Source organism: Colossoma macropomum, unplaced genomic scaffold (genome assembly GCF_904425465.1).
Source record: "Colossoma macropomum unplaced genomic scaffold, Colossoma_macropomum, whole genome shotgun sequence".
NCBI classification, from domain to species: Eukaryota; Metazoa; Chordata; class Actinopteri; order Characiformes; family Serrasalmidae; genus Colossoma; species Colossoma macropomum.
This window is the reverse complement of record NW_023494786.1, coordinates 35,864,575-35,885,962: the sequence shown is the minus strand read 5'-3', so window position 1 is coordinate 35,885,962 and position 21,388 is coordinate 35,864,575. Positions and strand designations below refer to the sequence as shown.

The window sequence follows — 21,388 nt, the reverse complement described above, 5'->3', positions numbered from 1 at the left end:
TGGGGAAAAATGAACGGAGTCTTTGAAAACTGCAGCTTTCTCACCCTGCAGGAAACAAAAACGTTCCAAAACCGAAACATTTTATCCTGCATACAGTTCCCACCAAATGTCACTAAAAGTGTGTAATTTTTCGTTTATTTCTATTTAAAATAATCATCTTTCTTGTTACAGTTGAACTCTGTATCACAATAATATGCTCTTGGTTTGAAGCCAAAACGTTAAAATCTTGAAAGATCCAGTTAAAACTGTCCAATCAGGATTGTTCTCTTTGTGGTATCTAGCCAGATACAGCTGAGCTGCTCTCCCATTGGTTAGGACTTCAGGAGCTGGACTGAAGGCCTTACACGTTAAATTAACTACCAACATAATTGTTGGTGACAGAGCAATCAACCAATCATGCTTTGATTTACAATGGCACTAAAAAACATCACTCTAGTCCTTCAGGAAGTTCTAGATATGTCCCTGACTGTGAATACAAGCCGTAGTCTAAGCAGGTTCTGGTTAGTTGACTGCTGTAGGCTAAATGGGTGGCGCTAAACTGCTGTAGGCTGAATGGGTGGAGCTAAACTGCTGTAGGCTGAATGGGTGGAGCTAAACTGCTGTAGGCTGAATGGGTGGGGCTAAACTGCTGTAGGCTGAATGGTGGAGCTAAACTGCTGTAGCTGAATGGGTGGAGCTAAACTGCTGTAGGCTGAATGGGTGGAGCTAAACTGCTGTAGGCTGAATGGGTGGAGCTAAACTGCTGTAGGCTGAATGGGTGGGGCTAAACTGCTGTAGCTGAATGGTGGAGCTAAACTGCTGTTGCTGAATGGGTGGAGCTAAACTGCTGTAGGCTGAATGGGTGGAGCTAAACTGCTGTAGGCTGAATGGGTGGAGCTAAACTGCTGTAGGCTGAATGGGTGGAGCTAAACTGCTGTAGGCTAAATGGGTGGGGCTAAACTGCTGTAGGCTGAATGGGTGGGGCTAAACTGCTGTAGCTGAATGGTGGGGCTAAACTGCTGTAGGCTGAATGGTGGGGCTAAACTGCTGTAGGTGAGGCTATACGTCTGTAGGCTGGACGGGTGGAGCTAAACTGCTGTAGACTGAATGGGTGGGGCTAAACTGATGTAGGTGGAGCTATATGTCTGTAGGCTCGATGGGTGGAGCTATTCGTCTGTAGGCTGGATGGGCGGAGATATACGTCTGTAGGCTGGATGGGTGGAGCTATACGTCTATAGGCTGGACGGGAGGAGCTAAATTGTCCTCAAATAATGTCTTTTATTAAATTTAATCCAGAAAGGTTTTGGTTTTGAAGTAACTGGAACTGTACATGTAATTAGTTACTCCCCACCTCTGTTAACGACCTCGTTATCCAATCACACAGCGATATTTGGAGGGAAGTGCATTACCAAGCATATCAGCTCTGGAACTCGTCAGTTTACCGCAGGGTGTGATAGCGTCATTAACTTTCCCCACAGATTATACTGGCTTAAATCCAGCACTCGTCTGTACGCTAACAGTGAACTAACGAGATGACCTCAGGGGTCCGTTACTGACCACAGATCCAAAAAAATAAAAGCACCATAAATTGTGAGCTCCAGAAAAGACGTCTAGGTCGTTTATATTACATAACCTCTATAGAATCTTACAGATTTTCATATACACAAATATATATACTGAATATACTCTTTTGTTTCATTTTAGGAAAAAAAAATAAACATACAGAATAGCAGCATCACTTAAACCACACGTGGGTCGCAGCTGGCTCTGGCCGCTCGACGCAGGGCCTTTCAGACCAGCCGCACGATTGACCTGTGATTTAGTGTTTACGCAGACAGCTGTTTACTAATAGACTCGAAAATAAAGACAGAAAAAACAGAAAAACGATCAGGAATGAAGCGAATAACTGACGTGACTATGACGGGTACTGAGTCAAAGCTATAATGCTGATAATGTGTTTATGTCTGTGAAGAATTAAGGCTTCAAAAAAGAACAACAGAAATTAGGAAAACAATCAGAAAAATAAACACTGAAAAGAGAATAAGGCCATCAGAGTAGATACAACATAAACATACAGACATACGACAACATGCAAAAACCACCCATCATGTGACTTTGCTTTTTTTTTAGATTTTTTTGTTTTCACCTCCAACAGGAAAATCCACACAAACCAGCAGAGAGAGAGAGAGAGAGCGAGTGAGAAAGAGAGAGTGAGAGAGAGATAGCGCCTTTACCACCCATCAAAAGTTTGGGGACACCCATCTTTTCATTAGGCCTCGTTTTCTAACCGTTCTTAAGTAGAAATGTCTTCTTACGCAGTTTTGACGAAGACTGTGTCATTCACCGATGTTCTCTTATGTGGGATTTGTTCTTAGGTAAGAACAGAAACTACACACTCAAGAGCACAAAGGTGAGAACGGTTCTGCGCTTTAAGAACACATCATAAATCTGATGCAGACTTTTTCTTAGGATCTTTCTCAAGAACACACTTAAGAACAGACTTAAGGAGATATTGGAGAACGAGGCCTGATGTTTTTAATATGAATGGTCATGTTTCCTTTGTCGGTTTGCAATAACTGACCGTATTAACTCTAGAACAGCTTTCTGTAATGGTCATCGGGGTCATTTTAACCCTAAGAGAACGGCTTCTGGAATCTAATCCAGGAGCAAGACGGACACCTCGAGTTACATCATTCAGTTAGAAAATCAAATTAATTACTTTCAGATAAGAACAAAACGGTCAGTAGGTCATTAAAGCCGTGTTTCTGTTGCACACTGACAGCTTCTTACGCTACTATGCAGTGAAATTCTGTCAGCCAAACAGTTTAAATGACCAACGCAGGAATCAGAAGAAACATTATTAACACTTCCTATGAATCCTGTATTCACAATGCTTTATAAACGCATTTATAAGGTGTAATATGACATGCATAATGCCTCGTAATGCCTGGCATAAGCCTGCTAATAAATACACTGTTAAAAATATGGTTCTTCAAAAGTTCTTTAGTGAAGTCAATGGTTCTATTTAGAACTATGAGTTCTATAAAGGACCATCTGCATGCTTAAATCCTTTGCATGGTGTATTGGTTCTTCAGATTGATGGAGAATGTGTTGCATATGGTTCTATATAGAACCTTTTTGAAAATGGTTCTATATAGAAACAAAAAGTGTTCTGCCGTTGTTACAAAGTCAATCTGAAAAAGAACCTTTTTGGTGCTATACAGAACCATATAAAAGATGTTCTCAATCAATATGAAGAACCATTTCGCCATGCAGGAAACTACTTAAGCATGAAATAGTTCTAAATAAAACAGTTCTAAATAGAACCATTACCAACATATGGGTGTTCTGCATGTAATTATAACACCTTTAAAAAAATGGTTCTTCAAAGGTTCTTTAGTAAAGACAGTGCTTCTATTTAGAACCACCAACACTCAAAGAACCATTTGCATACTTAAATGGTTCTTTGCATGGTGAAATGGTTCTGCAGACTGATGGAAAATGTGTTTTTATCTAGGGTTCTATACAGCACCAAAAGAGTTCTTCTATTGTTACAGTGCCAAGCAAGTAAAAGCACACGAACCTTTTTTGGTCCCATATAAAAGCCTTTTCAAAAAGGTTCTATATAGAGTCATATACAACACACTTTCCATCAGTCTGAAGAACCAATTCAGTTTGCAAAGGACCAATTAAGCATGATTTATATATATATATATATATATATATATATATATATATATATATATATATATATATATATGTATGTTTATATATATATATATATATATGTTTATATATATATATATATATATATATATATATATATATATATATATATATGCAAACCTATGACTGGTATTATAAGGTATTTGTATGCCATATAATGCCTTATAAATGTGTTTATAAAGCATCAACAATACATCAGCGGCGCATCAGAGTCGTGCGCACAGTGTAGCCGTACGTGGTTTGAATATAATATCGCTAATGTTCAACTCTTCCACTAGAAACTACCTTCATCACATGGAGCTCCACCATCTTCAGCTCCGCCCTCTCTCAGTGTCGCTGCTCAGGCGTTCGCCCTCCAGGTACGGCGCCCTGTTCACCATATTTACAGCCAGAGGTTTGGACTGAACCTGATTTGGTTTTAATATCCAATCAATTCCACTGAGCTGCTGCTGTTTGTTATACTCTGGACTGCACTGCAAACTATCCGACAGATATTTTCAAGAAGACGACTGGATGAGCACTGCTAAAACAGACTCGCTGGAATGGCAGAGAAAAATAATGTAATATTGATCTCATATTGACGTCAGGACTAATTTAGTAGGAGTCACTTTATCTACATTGTCGCGTCTCAGAATTTGAAAATGGTCCATCTCAGCTTTTCTAGTTTTAAAGCCAGTTACAGTCAGTGTTCACAGGGCTACACGAGATTATGATGACCGACACTGACCTACATAACGTCCCATTCCAAAAAAGAAGACAAGTATTTCCATTTTCTTGGGATTTTTAATTTTTTGCAAGATTTGAGCTCAGCAGCTCCTTCACGATGATTGGACCAACAGAAATGCTCCAAAACTGCTTCTAAAAAAATCTCTTTACATTGACTTACACTGTAAGGAAAGAACGTTTTTGAGCTGTTAAGCTACTACTTTGGAGGTACTTGTTTTTCTCTGGACAGTGATAATAAACATTTATAAGGGTTTTATAAACCTGTCAGGTGATGCTGAAAAACAGCAACACATATTGTATCACTAAGTTATGCCCCTAGTGCTTATAACAGTGATTACATCTCATTTCACCCCAGAAAGTGTCATGACATTCCAATGTCACCTGATATAGACAATCAAACACAACCTTACGACAGACGATGGCTGCTGTAATAAGTGTTAATAAACGTTTATGTTCTTCAAGGGTCCCATGAGTTCTATATAGAACCATTTCATGCTTCAGAGGTTCTTTGCATGGTGAAAGTGTTCTTCAGATTGATGAAGAATGTGTCGTATGTGGTTCTATATAGCACCAAAAGGGTTCTGCTGTTAGGATGTTAAGCTTGTAACAATAGCAAAACCCATTTTAGCGCCGAACAAAACAATAAACAACACGTTCTCCATTAATCTGAAGAACCATTTAAGCACGCAAATGGTTTATACACAACTCATGGTTCTAAAAGAACCACTGCTTCCACTAAAGAACCCTTGAAGAACTTTTTTAAGTGTGTAGGCACTGTGGCGTTACGAACACAGCCCTGCAGTAAAATGTTACAGCCTAATCGGTTTATTTAGGAGAAAACGTCATCACACGTAAATATTTGTGACAGTAATTGTTAAAATATACTGTACATTTTTCAAAAATGTTCCTTTATTAGCTAAAACTGCTGCACGTATGTTCTTTATGTAACCCAGAGCCTGACCGGTACAGTATGTGGTCACTAAAGTCGGTGACGACGTGTAAAAAATTGTGACCTTCATAACGCACAATAAACACAAGCTAATTAACTGAAAGTAGTGAAAACACCACCAATGAAGCACCAATATTAATAAAAACAAGGGTCCCACTTCATACTGTGTCTCTAATAACTGTGTAGTTACATGTGAACAACATATGCAATAACAATGTAACTACTAATGATTTAGTCACTGTTAAAGATGGATTACATAAGTACATCTTATGTAATTACACACGTGTATCAACTTCAGTTTTGCCTCGTGTAATTACACAAGTATATCTTGATAGCGGCAACAGACTATTCTCTCTCAAGTAGTTACACAAGGGTAATAACACATCAGTAATCAGACTGGAACAGCAGTTTTTTTAGATGTTTTTTCCAGCAGTAAAAGGAAGTATGTAATAATGTACATTAAGACATTACTTACACTGTATCTGCCAGCTTTCCTGACTTTTAGCCAGCATTTATGTTGCTACTGCTGTGATACTGTAACCATTTTCAGCTTTAAACCATTCTGTAATGTGACAGTACAGCAGATGTCCCCTTATCTTAACATGTAATTTTAATGACATTAATTAAATGTGTTGCATTACCACCAAAGCAGTGTCTATATTACCACTCCATTATTACACAGTACCTACATAATAACTACACAGGAACTGTCCACTTATTTTGAAGTGTAACTTTAACACTACACTACAGGAAAGTTCCTGTGTAGAAGATACAGTTGCGTAAATACATGAGGCAAAACTGAGGTTGATACACATGTGTAATTACATAGGCTGTACTTCTGTAATCCATCTGTAACCGTGACTAAATCAGTAGTTAGTGTTGTTGCATATGTTATTCATGTGTAATTACACAGTTATTAGAGACACAATATAAAGTGGGACCAAAACAAGTAATACAGATTGATCGGGTGACTCTAAACAACAGATGTGAAATATATCCAAACCTAAACTCCAGCATGAGAAACAAATTTTCTGTAGACAAAAAAATCTGGACAAATAAATTCAAACCCCCCTATAGAAATCAGTGAAGCTCCGCCCCCAGAGCTGCAGTGTGTATAATTTAAGGCTGTGTTTCATGTATCAGTTGTATGAGTCAGTAAAGCTCTGTTTCACTAAAGCTACTGCAGCCTGACCACTTCTGACCAAAACAATATCAGTGATTTTATCATTTTGGGAATTTTTAGCTGCTTGAAATCAGGAACAGTCACAAAATGTCCATCTCAATATGAACAGTTTCATTCCTAATGGCATAAATTAAAACTGTGCAGCAGTTTCATCTGCTATGCATTGTTTTTTTTATTTTATATATTTTTTTTTTGCTTAATTTTTAAGTTTTTAATACTTTTCAAAGTTATTTTTTTGAAAATAAGGGGAGATACTCCTTTAATAGAGTTTACTGGGTTCATTTGTTAAGTTACTGCAAACCGGTAAAGAAAAAAACTCACTCATTTTGACTTAAGCGATTCTGAAAAGCTGTTAAGTGTCCCTGAACTGAACGTATTCGGACAGTAATGTAAGACGCGTATCATCTGCTGTGTGGATTTTGTCTCGTTCCCACCCCGACCCCCCACACCCACCCCGCCACTCCCCGGCTCACTTCATGAATAAATATTCCACCATGAAGGCGATGATGAAGGACAGTGCGCTGAACGCTCCCACCAGCAGGGCGGCGACTCGCTCGTCCGTGCCAGCGAGGCCTGCTGCTTTGCCCGTCCGGACAGTGGGCGTGTCCCTGGGGACCGGTAGCTCCACCCGCCGGAGTGTAAAGGGCGTGGGGGGGCTCAGGGGTCCGCACAACTCCTGAGTGCTGTCCACACACCGCCGACACACGGCAACACGGAAACGGTAATCTGTATTAGACTGAAGACCAGAGATCTGGAACACTGTAGAGTCACCTTTATAGACCTAGAGAGAGAGAGAGAGAGAGAGAGAGAGACAGAGAGAGAGAGAGAGAGAGAGAGAGAGAGAGAGATTAAAACTCATTGCTCTGTTCATGGGGCATGCCAACTTTTGCACACAACTGCATATCAGGTATTCCAGACCATCAGGCCCTCTCATAAACCGAGTCTGTTCTACAGTTTCTCATTAGGCTGAATGAATAACTGACTCTAAATGTAGGTATTGTGATATAAACTGAGTCTGTTCTACAGTTTCTCATTAGGCTGAATGAATAACCGACTCTAAATGTAGGTATTGTGATATAAACCGAGTCTGTTCTACAGTTTCTCATTAGGCTGAATGAATAACTGACTCTAAATGTAGGTATTGTGATATAAACCGAGTCTGTTCTACAGTTTCTCATTAGGCTGAATGAATAACTGACTCTAAATGTAGGTATTGTGATATAAACTGAGTCTGTTCTACAGTTTCTCATTAGGCTGAATGAATAACTGACTCTAAATGTAGGTATTGTGATATAAACTGAGTCTGTTCTACAGTTTCTCATTAGGCTGAATGAATAACCGACTCTAAATGTAGGTATTGTGATATAAACCGAGTCTGTTCTACAGTTTCTCATTAGGCTGAATGAATAACCGACTCTAAATGTAGGTATTGTGATATAAACCGAGTCTGTTCTACAGTTTCTCATTAGGCTGAATGAATAACTGACTCTAAATTTAGGTATTGTGATATAAACTGAGTCTGTTCTACAGTTTCTCATTAGGCTGAATGAATAACCGACTCTAAATGTAGGTATTGTGATATAAACCGAGTCTGTTCTACAGTTTCTGTACAGTCCTCTTAAAGGAACTTAACTGAACTCAGCTGAACTCTGAAGGTGCTGATAGGTGGTTCATTTTAAAACAATTCCCGAATATTAATGAGCGTATTGGATCATAAGCTCCAAGGTGCGCAGCGTAGGCGTAACGAAGATAAACGCGCAGGAATCTGCCTGTAAATATCACTGTCCTTTCTCCCTCTGCTGCCGAGCGTGTGGAGGTGTGAAGGTGTTTAATGGAAGGGTGAAGTAGACAGGTGTCATTTGTGTTGTGAAGCGCCGCTGTCAGCGAAGCAGCAGGAAGAGACAGCGGACATTTATTAACTCTTAATGAAAGTGAGGCAGAGCAGAGAGGCCTGAGTGAGAGAGGGCGGGTAAAGCCCTCAGGGTCCTAGAGTCCAAAAGGAAGCGTATATTCCACCAATTAGCAGGAGTCCGAGTTGAGTGTCGAGTCTCAGAGGTGCAAGTCCGAGTTGAGTCTCGAGTCTCTGAGGTGCGAGTCCGAGTCTTGAGTTTCTGACGTGAGTCCGAGTCGGGTCTCTAAGGTTCAAGACCGAGTTGAGCCTTGATTCTCTGAGGTGCGAGTCCGAGTCTTGAGTTTCTGACGTGAGTCCGAGTCGGGTCTCTAAGGTTCAAGACCAAGTCGAGCCTTGATTCTCTGAGGTGTGAGTCCGAGTCTTGAGTTTCTGAGGTGAGTCCGAGTCTGAGATGCGTTTTGGGTCTCTGAGGTACAGGTCTTAGTGGAGTCTTGAATTTCTGAGGTGTGAGTCTGAGTAGAATCTAGAGTCTCAAGTCCAAGTTCAGTCTTGAGTCTCTGAGGTACGAATCTGAGGCGAGTCTTGAGTCTCCGAGGTACGAATCTGAGGCGAGTCTTGAGTCTCTGAGGTGTGAGTCTGAGTTGAGTCTCAATTCTCTGTGATTCGAGTCCAAGTTGAGTCTCAATTCTCTGAGGTGTGAGTCCGAGTTGAGTCTCAATTCTCTGAAATGTGAGTCCGAGTTGAGTCTCAATTCTTTGAGGTGCGAGTCCGAGTCTAGTCTTGAGTCTCTGAGGTGCGAGTCTGAGTTGAGTCTCAATTCTCTGTGATTCGAGTCCACGTTGAGTCTCAATTCTCTGAGGTGTCCATGCTGCTAGGCTGTTGCTATGCTATACCAGGAGGTTACTAAGGAGTTGCTTGGCCTTTGATATGCTATCCCAGGTGGTTGCTAATGTGTTGCTTGGCCTTTGATATGCTATCCCAGGTGGTTACTAATGTGTTGCTTGGCCTTTGCTATGCTATTCCAGGTGGTTACTAATGTGTTGCTTGGCCTTTGATATGCTATCCCAGGTGGTTGCTAATGTGTTGCTTAGCTGTTTTTTCCTCTGTGTGACTCTAAAATATTTGCTGATTTTAAAATAATTTCAGTGTTTTTGTAAATGTAGCTCTGCTGTTTTGCTGGTATCGCAATGTTAAGTCAGTGCCATAATTATTGGCATCTTTGGGGAAGATAAAAAAAAAGTGTTGCTAAAAGGTTTTGGCATAACTGTGAATTATGGTTTTGTTTTTTTAAAAAAAGCCCCCCAACCTTTTCATTGATCTATTAAATTACAGATAATCTGATTTCCTTCAATGAAATATTGATTAGATAAACCAAGTATTGGATGGAAACATATAGACGTTTATAAAATCACTGTTTACTGCATTAATATTATTTATATTTATGTAAAGTGAGACTAAAGTTACTTCAGTTAAAGATTAAATTTCTCAAATATCGCTCAGCCTTACTCAGGACCTTCAGCCTTGTTTTTCTGGAAAACAGCAGGATTTACTGATCTAATCACATTTTCCATGGTTTATAAGTGAACGCCTGAGTGAACGCGGCAGTAACGTCACCTGTGAAGTGAATTATGATGCTAATCGATTTCTGTCTCCTGCATAAGCATATATTCCCTCTTTACTCCGCCTTCCAACACTTCCGCTCAGGAATATATATTATTATATATTATTCATCAGGCGGCTTTAATAATAGATTTTAATAGCCAACAATAACAACATCAGATCAGCGTTAAAGGCAGAGGTGACCTCTGAGGGCTAATAAACGTGTCCTTTAGATGTGATTATGTTCGCTGTGACTCTGAAGATGATTTATGACCACAGCTCACACCACTGTCACCAACACGAGCTCTGCTTCCGAACCACAGGGACACCGACTCAGGCCAGTCACACTCATTTTCATATTCAAGTATCCACTCTGCACACGTATTGAGTAATATTAGATGTGCTGACTAATAAAGTCAATTAATATTAGGTACATCTACACTCCCTGGCCATTTTATTAGAAACCCCTCCCTTGGAGCTCCACTGTGTTAGTCGTCCTCTACTCCTTCATCAATGGTCAGTTTCTGACCACAGAGTAACTCCTGGCTGGAAATTGTATGATGACGTAGGTGTTTCCCATAAATTGGCAAGTGTGTGAAAGTAGAAGGTAGGTGTTTCTAATAAAGTGGCCAGTGAGTGGAGGCACAAGATAGGTGTTTCTAACAATGTGGCCAGTTAGTGGAAGCACAAAGTAGGTGTTTCTGATAAAGTGGCCAGTTAGTGGAAGCACAAGGTCAGTGTTTCTGATAAAGTGGCCAGTTAGTGGAAGCACAAGGTGAGTGTTTCTAATAAGTGGCAAGTTAGTGGAAGCACAAGGTGGGTGTTTCCAATAAAGTGGCCAGTTAATGGAAGCACAGGATGGGTGTTTCTAATAAAGTGGCCAGTTAGTGGAAGCACAGGATGGGTGTTTCTAATAAAGTGGCCAGTTAGTGGAAGCACAAGGTGGGTGTTTCTAATAAAGTGGCAAGTTAGTGGAAGCACAAGGTGGGTGTTTCAAATAAAGTGGCCATTTAGTGGAAGCACAAGGTCTCATCTCTAACCAGATTCACTCGTTTGTATTTGCTTCTTTACTTTGTTAAAGCTGTAAATGCTAAAACAAAAAGTTAGTTCTCTCACCTGTTTATAATCAGACTCTCTTCCAATCAGCACCTGGAGCAGGTAGCTGACTGGGTCTCCTCTCATTGGTGGAATGCTCTCCCAGGTGACTTCACACATGTTACTCTCCAGCTGAACCACTCTGGGGGCTACGAGGAGAGAAATATACTCACATTCAGGACAATCACACACGTTTAAAAATACACCGGGTTATATGCAGACATTATGACAATGTCCTTTATATTATATCATATGGCTAAAAATATGTTTTATCACTTCATTTATCATGAAATTCAGGCTTTCTGGTAACACATGAGTACTGATTTTTAACAAAACAATGGAAATCTGAGTTTAATTGTGAACAAAAGTAAGAAAATTACATATTATATGCACTGGCAGACGCCCGCTCCAGATATAACTGTACAAACTTTCCCTTCAGTCTTTCACAGAGAATAATCCAGAACCTTTTTAGCTTCAGGAGTAAAATAAAAACAATCCAGATGATCAGGTCAGTTTGAGGCATTACAGGCTCCGCAATAACACCATTCACTATTTTTCACTCTAATAATTCTGACTGATTTACTGCAACCATCCTTCTCACTGCAGTTTTTGCCCTCACTGACGGAGGAAGTAGCACTTAGAGGCGAGTCAATCATTATTTTACAAAATGGTCAGTTGTATAATAGTCAGTTGTTTAACTGATTATGAAATAATCATGAATTTTGGTCCTAATTCTGTCTTCCGAGGTCGTTCTGTGTGTATGTGTACCTTTGAGAGCAGGTGGAACAGATCTGATGGTACTGAAAGTGTGTGTGTCAGAGAAAGGTCCTTCTCCAGCGTCGCTGACGGCCTGGATCCTGAAGTTGTAGTTGCTGGACTCCACCAGCCGCTGGACCTTATACGTGTGGCTTGGGCCTCTGTAGATCGTTACGAACCTGAAATAAACACATACGGATTAAAAAACAGGAACATTTTTGAGCATGTTGCACTGGTGCTACAAAAGCTGCAAGTGTTGTAGCTAAAATGAACATCTGTTTAGCACAGAGATTAAAAAAAGGGGGGGAAAAGGAATTAAGGTGCATCTAAAAATATAAATTTCTGCGTCATTTTAACAGAGGCAGCATTTAAAAGGTTTGTACTTTAATGCCCATGAGGAGAGCGATGAGCATTAGAAGTGTTTTCTGCATCTTTGAGCGCGAGGTAACCCACACCAGCAGGAGCACGTGCATGGCTGGAGTCATACATTCTAAAGGGGAAACTAAGAGTTTATTACCTGAAAGTAAGACTTGAATCCAGAGACATGTTTAGGAGGACCTATTACTTTTCAGCAGGCAAACAGTATGATCATAAGGCCCAATCCCATTTCACCCCTCGCCCCTACTGCTCAGCCCCACCCCTCTGTTTTGTCTGTTCATGTCTAGGGGTAGGGTGTCCCGATTGTTGTTGAGATAGAGGGGTAGGGTGAAGTGTTGGGGCTACATGACCCTCCAAATGGAGGTTTGTCAGAGACTCCAAACAGAGAGTTATGAGGAAAAAAGGAAAAATGGCAAGATGGAGAACAAGAGACCAAAGAAACACACAAATGTGAGAATTTTCTCTGTTAAAAAATAACAATAACCTGTATTATCTTAGTTTAATGTCGTTTCAGTGTTTTATTTGGTCCTTTTCTTCATAACAAGCATTAAAAAAAACTACCACCTTAAATAGTCCAGCAGTCCTGAAGTGCCAGAATGTAACTGCTGCTCCATTTAAGGTGGAACGGGAAAATTCGAACAAGAAGCTGGTTAATATCTGACTTCAGCTTCTTATCACTGAAGAATTAGTGGTGGGTGATAATAAATAATTGCCCCCCTCTTTGAAGATCATATGATGCCCTAAATGTAACTAAAGCCCAGCAGTGAGGAGCTGAACTTTACCCTCCTCTGCTGTCACTGCAGACTGGCAGGGTCTCCTACAGAGCAGCGCTGGTAGCTGTTAATGAAGTGATGCTCTTTTTATTTGAGGGTCCCATTTCAGAGGGAAGATCTCAACCACTACCCTGTAACTCAGCTCCAAGGGGCAACACTCAAACAAGGTGTAGGGGTAAAAATAAGAAATGGGACTGGGCCTAAACGTCTCCCTGATCGACTGCGTCTGGGGTAAGAGGGTGGTGAGGAAATGAGATTTCTGGCCAAACTATTTCTTAATTTGTTTCGGATGAAGAAATGATTGCGCACAAACCAACACTTTAGATGTATTTCTCAGTGCCGTAATGAGATAAAGCATTAACGAGCACTGATGTGTGATACAGTGATATAAATCAAATCTCCACACTCAGCCAGGTTCACTGGAGAGAGAAATAGCTGTGGATCTTTTGTTTCTGGGGTTAGCGGATCTGCATGGTTACTATGGCAACGTGACCGCTAACAGGACTCTGGAGTCCAGCGCCCGGCCGGATACAGCTCAGCCTCGCACTAATTTTGATTAAGTACCTGATTCACTTACTGCCATCGCAGACAATCTATCTAAAAAACAGAAAACGTTTACAAAGCACTAATGCACACCAATCAGCACGCTAATCAGCCAGATGGCATTAACGAGCGCATGGTTACTGTTCTGATCTGATAAAAAGGCTATTTTGTGGCAGGAGTTTAAAAATGAACGGCATTAGCACTTGGAAGGCCTTTGTTTACAGGGGCGATTGAAGCTTCCCTGTTCCTCTGATTACACTACACACAGCGTCCTTCATTACAGCTCTCAAATGTGAGTACACAAAATTCGGGAATTAGTAATTAATTGGACTAAATAAACAGTCATTTCTATTCTAGTCCGGGGCTGGAAAAGTCTACATGAGAAAATGCTGTAGGCTGAGTGGGTGGGGCTAAAAAGCTCTAGGGTGAATGGGTGGGGCTAAACTGCTGTAGGCTGAGTGGGCGGGGTAAACTACTTTAAGTTTAATGGGTGGGGCTAAACTGCTGTAGACTGAGTGGGCGGGGTAAACTACTTTAAGTTTAATGGGTGGGGCTAAACTGCTGTAGCTGAATGGTGGAGCTAAACTGCTGTAGCTGAATGGTGGAGCTAAACTGCTGTAGCTGAATGGGTGGAGCTAAACTGCTGTAGCTGAATGGTGGAGCTAAACTGCTGTAGGCTGAATGGGTGGAGCTAAACTGCTGTAGCTGAATGGTGGAGCTAAACTGCTGTAGGCTGAATGGGTGGGGCTAAACTGCTGTAGACTGCAGGGGCAGGGCTAAACTGCAGTAGACTGAAAGGTGTTGCTGAACTCCAGGCATCTATATGTAAATATTTTCATGCTTGTGACATCATAGTGGATGTGTATGGACTGTGTGGACAGTGGGGCGAATGGTAGATTTTGAAACAATGCGTCCATAAATCTTTTATTCAGTTTTTTCTGATATGGGTCCTTTAAAGTGGTCATAAATTCTGTCGTAGACTGTGCTGACCTCTCCTCACCCTTCAGAACAGGCTAACTGGAATGATGAGAGAATTAAGGCTGTTTAGAATAGAGAGGCTGTTTGATGCCCCTGGCTGGGTGCTAATTATCCCCATTAGAAACCCATCTGCCAGGACCCGTGCCCGCTCAGCAGCGCTGCCAACAGGATGGCTCTGCCAAGAAAAACAACTGCCTGCCTCAATTACATTAGCTAATTTGCCATGCTCACAGCCTCACAGTTCAAACAGGGCGGTATTCTCACAGCACAGGTGATCACAGGTCAGGTGCTGAGGCAGATGAGGTTCTGGAGAAGGACCAGGGATTAAAACCGTGAGAAACCCGTCACAGGTACTGAACGGCTCTTAGCTCTGATAATCCAGTTGAACTGAATATGGGAGAGTTTTAGAGTGTGAATTCCTCCAGATTCATGCTTTACCCCAAACGTATCAATCAGCCAAAACATGTTCGGTGTCTGACGTTTGCTTCTTTAGTTTTAGCACTAGAGCTAAGAGGCTAATGTCATCCCACGCTTGACTCAAACCATGTTAGTAAAGTTGTCTTACTATTCACCAATTCTTATTCGAACTTTCCATTCCACCTTAAATTGTGCAGTTATTAAATTCAGGCACCTGTTTCCTATTTGCCAGCTTCTTATTCTAATTTTTCGTTCCACCTTAAATGGTGCCGTTGTTACATTCCGGCACCTGAGGCTTCCTATTTACCAGCTTCTTATTTTAATTGTCAGTTCCACCTTAAATGGTGCAGTTGTAACATTCTGACACCTGAGGCTGTGGTTTAAAACTGCTGCACCATTTAAGGTGGAACGCTGTACAGAATTCTGATATATGTGCATTTTTTTCACTGTGTAATTGCGCTAACATTAGGACGGCAGCTGATTGGCTGAGCTCAGCTCAGGTCAAGGAGCTCACCTGTTGTTCTTGTCCTCCATCTGCAGGTTGTACAGTATCTCGTCTCCCAGCTGGATCTTGGTGCCGTTGGTGTCTCCCCACTTCAGTTTGAGGCTCTGGGGTCCAGCGGCACTGCACTCCAGGCGGGGGGGTGTTGGGGGCAGGGGTTTAGTCCGGGCCAGCAGTGGAGGGCATAACGGACCGGAACCAACCGCGTTCACTGCCTGGATCTGCACACTGACACCCAGAACACATCCAGAACACATATATATGACATATACACTACAGACAAATAATACACTAACAATAATGGTGGAGCTAAACTGCTGTAGCTGAATGGTGGAGCTAAACTGCTGTAGACTGAATAGTGGAGCTAAACTGCTGTAGACTGAATGGTGGAGCTAAACTTCTGTAGACTGAATGGTGGAGCTAAACTTCTGTAGACTGAATGGTGGAGCTAAACTGCTGTAGACTGAATGGTGGAGCTAAACTTCTGTAGACTGAATGGTGGAGCTAAACTGCTGTAGCTGAATGGTGGAGCTAAACTTCTGTAGACTGAATGGTGGAGCTAAACTGCTGTAGCTGAATGGTGGAGCTAAACTGCTGTAGACTGAATAGTGGAGCTAAACTGCTGTAGACTGAATGGTGGAGCTAAACTTCTGTAGACTGAATGGTGGAGCTAAACTGCTGTAGCTGAATGGTGGAGCTAAACTTCTGTAGACTGAATGGTGGAGCTAAACTTCTGTAGACTGAATGGTGGAGCTAAACTTCTGTAGACTGAATGGTGGAGCTAAACTTCTGTAGACTGAATGGTGGAGCTAAACTGCTGTAGCTGAATGGTGGAGCTAAACTGCTGTAGACTGAATGGTGGAGCTAAACTGCTGTAGACTGAATGGTGGAGCTAAACTTCTGTAGACTGAATGGTGGAGCTAAACTTCTGTAGACTGAATGGTGGAGCTAAACTGCTGTAGACTGTATGGGTGGGGCTAAACTGCTGTAGGCTGTTTGTACAGTACACAGCCTGCCATGAGTTCTGGAGTGATGTTGTGTTTCTGCACATCACTGAGGAATCGAACAGTTGTATTTATTAGCGCTCTAACAACCAGAATACCAGCGGATCTTGTTTTGATGAAGGAGAAACGGAAGCAGCGTTAATCTCTCTTTAATACGCAGCAGCTTCACAGCTTTAATCGATAACCCATTAGACGCAGCAGCGCTGAGGGAATCAGTAATTCACAGGAACCGGTTAATAAGGCGCGTGATTATTAATTTGAAAAGAAAATCTCTCCTCTGGAAACAATTCATTCATCAGCTTTTAACATGAAGAGGAGGGAAGGGAACGAGTGCAGCCGCAGGTGAAACCTCAGAGGCAGAAACTGACGGAGAAGAAAGAGCAGCTTAATTATTACAACAGATGTAATTACAGCAACAACAGATCCAAACCTGAACTGAAATTATCAATAAAAATTGTTTTAAAATTTCTACACTGCTTCTGAGACAGTGAAGGAGTGGAACAATTAATGATTTAGAGCATTAAAGCTAAAAGCTTTTAAACGCTTTATGATGTAGAATATTAATGCTAAACGCTTTATGATGTAGAGCATTAATGCTTAACGCTGTATGATGTAGAGCATTAATGCTAAACGCTTTATGATGTAGAGCATTAATGCTTAACGCTGTATGATGTAGAGCATTAATGCTAAACGCTTTATGATGCAGAGCATTAATGCTTAACGCTGTATGATGTAGAGCATTAATGCTAAACGCTGTATGATGTACAGCATTAATGCTAAACGCTTTATGATGTAGAGCATTAATGCTAAACGCTTTATGATGTAGAGCATTAATGCTAAACGCTTTATGATGCAGAGCATTAATGCTTAACGCTGTATGATGTAGAGCATTAATGCTAAACGCTGTATGATGTACAGCATTAATGCTAAACGCTTTATGATGTAGAGCATTAATGCTTAACGCTGTATGATGTAGAGCATTAATGCTAAACGCTTTATGATGCAGAGCATTAATGCTAAACGCTGTATGATGTAGAGCATTAATGCTAAACGCTGTATGATGTACAGCATTAATGCTAAACGCTTTATGATGTAGAGCATTAATGCTAAACGCTTTATGACGTAGAGCATTAATGCTAAACGCTTTATGATGTAGAGTATTAATGCTAAACGCTTTATGATGTAAAGTATTAATGCTAAACGCTTTATGATGTAGAGCATTAATGCTAAACGCTTTATGATGTAGAGTATTAATGCTAAACGCTTTATGATGTAGAGTATTAATGCTAAACGCTTTATGATGTAAAGTATTAATGCTAAACGCTTTATGATGTAGAGCATTAATGCTAAACGCTTTATGATGTAGAGTATTAATGCTAAACGCTTTATGATGTACAGTATTAATGCTAAACGCTGTATGATGTACAGTATTAATGCTAAACGCTGTATGATGTAAAGCATTAATGCTAAACGCTTTATGATGTACAGCATTAATGCTAAACGCTTTTTGATTTAGTTCCTTTTTTCCAAATGCAAAACTCTTAGCAAAAAGGGTTTTATATAGAACCAAATAAGGTCCTATGATAACAACAGCAGAACCCTTGTTGGTGCTAAACAGAACCATTCTTAACCGGTTCTTTAAAGAATCATATAGAACAATTTTCCATCATAGAGAAGCCTAATTTAACTCTGCGAAGAATCACTTTGAACTCTAGTGGCTCTACATGTAAGCACTGCCTTTACTAAAGAACCCTTGAAGAACCCATTTTGAGGATATGTGATTGATCTGCTCTCCAGCAGCCTGACCTTCACTGTTCACTGAGGAGGAACAGAAACATAACTCAGACGGAACATCAGCAGAGCAGAACACAGCGGACTCGTTCAGCTAGAACAGATTTAGACGCTGTGAAAGAGAAACAGGCAGGAATTGCTTTGAACTCATAAACACATAATAAACAAACAAATGGAAAACATGACAAACAACAATTGAGGCTGTAAACACCCCCCTTTTAAACAGGTAAAGAAAAAGCTGATGTCCTCCAAAAGCCTCTATAATGTTCATATGATCCACACAGTCACTCTGACAGACTGTAATACACTACAGGAAGTGTAGGGGGCGATATGGCTTCTACTGTTTCATTTAAAAAGCTCTATAATGTTCATATGATCCACACAGTCACTCTGACAGACTGTAATACACTACAGGAAGTGTAGGGGGCGATATGACTTCTACTGTTTCATTTAAAAAGCTCTATTTTTACAGACATTTACAGTGTGTCCCAATTCAGGGGCTGGATTCTTCGAAGGACGCGTTCTATGAAGGCGTGTCCTTCAGAGGCTGCTTAGACCCGTGGAGGCTGAACCGAAATGAGATGGTCGGCTCTACGGCGGATTTTCCTGTTTGTGTCACAGCACCGCTGTTCCCGGCCTCACCGCTGTGCCACGAAACGCCACTCCTGTCGAGTTCTTTTAAAGTTCTTTAAAGACGGAGCCAGAAACTTTTGGATCCTTTGTTGCCATGGAAAAGAAGGACACATTTCTCGGCTGCATACAAAGGAGCCTTTGAAATGGGACAGTCTAGTCGCGCCGCTGTGACGCAATCAGCCTTCAAATGCAGCCTCCGAAGAACACGACTCCTGAATTGGGACACACTGTTCATGACGTTTCCCGTGACTCAGCTGAGGCAGTAATGAACAACACTTCCGGTCCCCAACCGGATATTTCAGCCGTAACCTCGGCCACGTAAATAAAAAAGGGGATATGTTATTTTGCACTGATAATGCCGATGACGTCTGTCATCTGCAGTCCTACACGGATTAGTCATGTTCCCCAAAAGCCACCAAACAGCAGCACCTAATAATCCCAGCGTTCTGCGAAATGGAACTCCAAAAATAAAGTAATGAGTGCTGGGAGTATTTTGGGGTATTGATCAGAGAGTCGTGCGGAAGGTAAAGCTGCGTCGCGGCTGTGTTTGACATTTAGCTGAAATCACAACACAGTCTAACCTTTCTCCAGATTTCATTACGCTGTGAGGCCTTAAAGACAGCAGACATAATCAATCTGAGAGCTATCAAACCGCGCCATGTCTGGACCGTGTATACTGTGTTCAGAGATGTTCACAAGTCACTTCAAGTGAGTCTGAGTCAAGTCTCGAGTCTCTGGCGTGCGAGTCCGTTTTACTGTTTTATGCAGTAGTGCACTGAGCCCCCCAGTGGGCTGCAGTGGTACTGCTTTGGGGCTGGGAATGTTTTAACCATAAACGGCTAAATTTCAGTGTTACTGCAGTGCTGAGAATGATCCACCACCCAAATAGTACCTGCTCTGTGAGGGTCCATGGGGGTCCTGACCACTGAAGAACAGGGTAAAAGGGGGCTAACAAAGTATCAGAGAAACAGATGGACTACAGTCTGTAACTGTAGAACTACAAAGTGCACCTATATAGTAAGTGGAGCTGATAAAATGGACAATGAGCGTAGAAACAAGGAGGTGGTCAGAATGTTATGCCTGACCGGTGTATATATAAATTAGAACATCATATTTAGGTCGTCCTCATTTACTAGTCTAGCAAAACGCTCGCTATGTTTACATTTTCTGTAGATGTCAAAGTAAAACGTTTCTCCTTTCGTCTGCTTACAATTCCTCCGTCGTGGATAAAGGGTTACAAACAGGGTCTTTCAAACAGAAGGACCCCCAGGCTGGACCACCTACAAGTAAAACAGCCAATGTGTCTCAGACTAAACCTAGAAAACCAAGAAGAAACCGAAATGAAGAAAACACAGCAGTGAGTACCGAGTCTTATCACACCGTGACAGACACAAACAGGCAGACCGTCTTCAGGTCACAAAGATCTCCTCACAAAACCAACGCTGATGAGAGAGGAGTGCGGAGAGTTTCACCCTTCACAATCCAGGAGCTGGAGCTTTATGAGAGATTTCAGATGCAGCTCGCTCTGTAACTCAGTGTGAGCTCTGTTTGAGCTGATTTTGGAGACGCACCATCCGAGAGGAAGCAGAAGGCAGACAAATCCTCCTGAGGTTTGTCAAAAAGTGCCAGTTGCTGGGACACAGCTGAACCGTCAGCTTGGCTGTCATCACGTCAAAAGCAGAGACGACAGTCATTGGTCAGTGAGTCAGCAAAAGTTATCAAAAGATGTAACACATTTGAAACATTGCGTTTGGTGTGAAAGACATTATCGGTAATAAACATGCTCCAGGTCATTTACCGCTGTCTGAAACTCCCGCTCTAATAACGGCCTTTCTCACGTCTGAGATCATAAAACAACTGAACGCTCAGGTCTCTGAAGCCACACCAGTTACTCCATCAGTTTGAGGCTAAAAATATGCATCTAAACCTGTTGAACTGAGTCAGACCTCCTTTCACAACTTTCACTTCTTCAGCATGTCGTCCAGCACTTAGTAGCTTCCAAACAACACCAGCTCACTCATTAGGTCAGCTAGAAAACCTTTGGTTGTTTTTTAGTGTTTGTTGTGTTGAAGCAAGACTGACAGGCTGAACTGATTACTGTATCATATTTGTTTGCACTTTAAATGATCTGGTCAAAAATCCTGTGGGTTTGGGAACCTCCCGCAGTAAGTGGACAAATCTGTGTTCTCTGTGGATTCATTAACAATTCATTTCATAATTCTGACACGGTGTGTCTACTGCTGTGTCTACTGCTGTGTCCTGAATGAATCCATGAAGGCCAGCCAGGTCTAAGTTATAATAACAGGTTGTTATTAGCATATTAATGGGACACAACCTTGTATGTCTGGAATGGTCACTTTACAGGAGAAGGCAAAAACCTTCTTAACTTACAATGGAAGTCAATGTAATGAGATGTTTTGTTCAGTAGTCATTTTGGAGCATTTCTATTATCTGTTAGTCCAACTTGTACAACAGTAGATATCATAGTTTAATTTCATAACTTA

The 21,388-nt window shown here is 41.3% G+C and overlaps 1 protein-coding gene across 2 annotated transcripts in view; it reads right to left on the bottom strand.

Annotated features, from left to right (window-relative positions):
- Positions 1-3,849: 3,849 nt before the first annotated feature.
- LOC118804798 (fibronectin type III domain-containing protein 3B-like) overlaps positions 3,850-21,388 on the bottom strand; it is a 188,685-nt gene continuing 171,146 nt past the window's right edge. For both annotated transcript variants that reach the window (XM_036565449.1, XM_036565450.1), the window contains 4 exons: positions 15,469-15,684; positions 11,878-12,044; positions 11,131-11,258; positions 3,850-7,344 (listed from right to left, as the gene is read on the bottom strand). In XM_036565449.1, the coding sequence (XP_036421342.1) occupies positions 7,033-7,344; positions 11,131-11,258; positions 11,878-12,044; positions 15,469-15,684 (823 nt within the window). In that variant the 3' untranslated portion in view covers positions 3,850-7,032. The remainder of the gene's footprint in view (positions 7,345-11,130; positions 11,259-11,877; positions 12,045-15,468; positions 15,685-21,388) is intronic.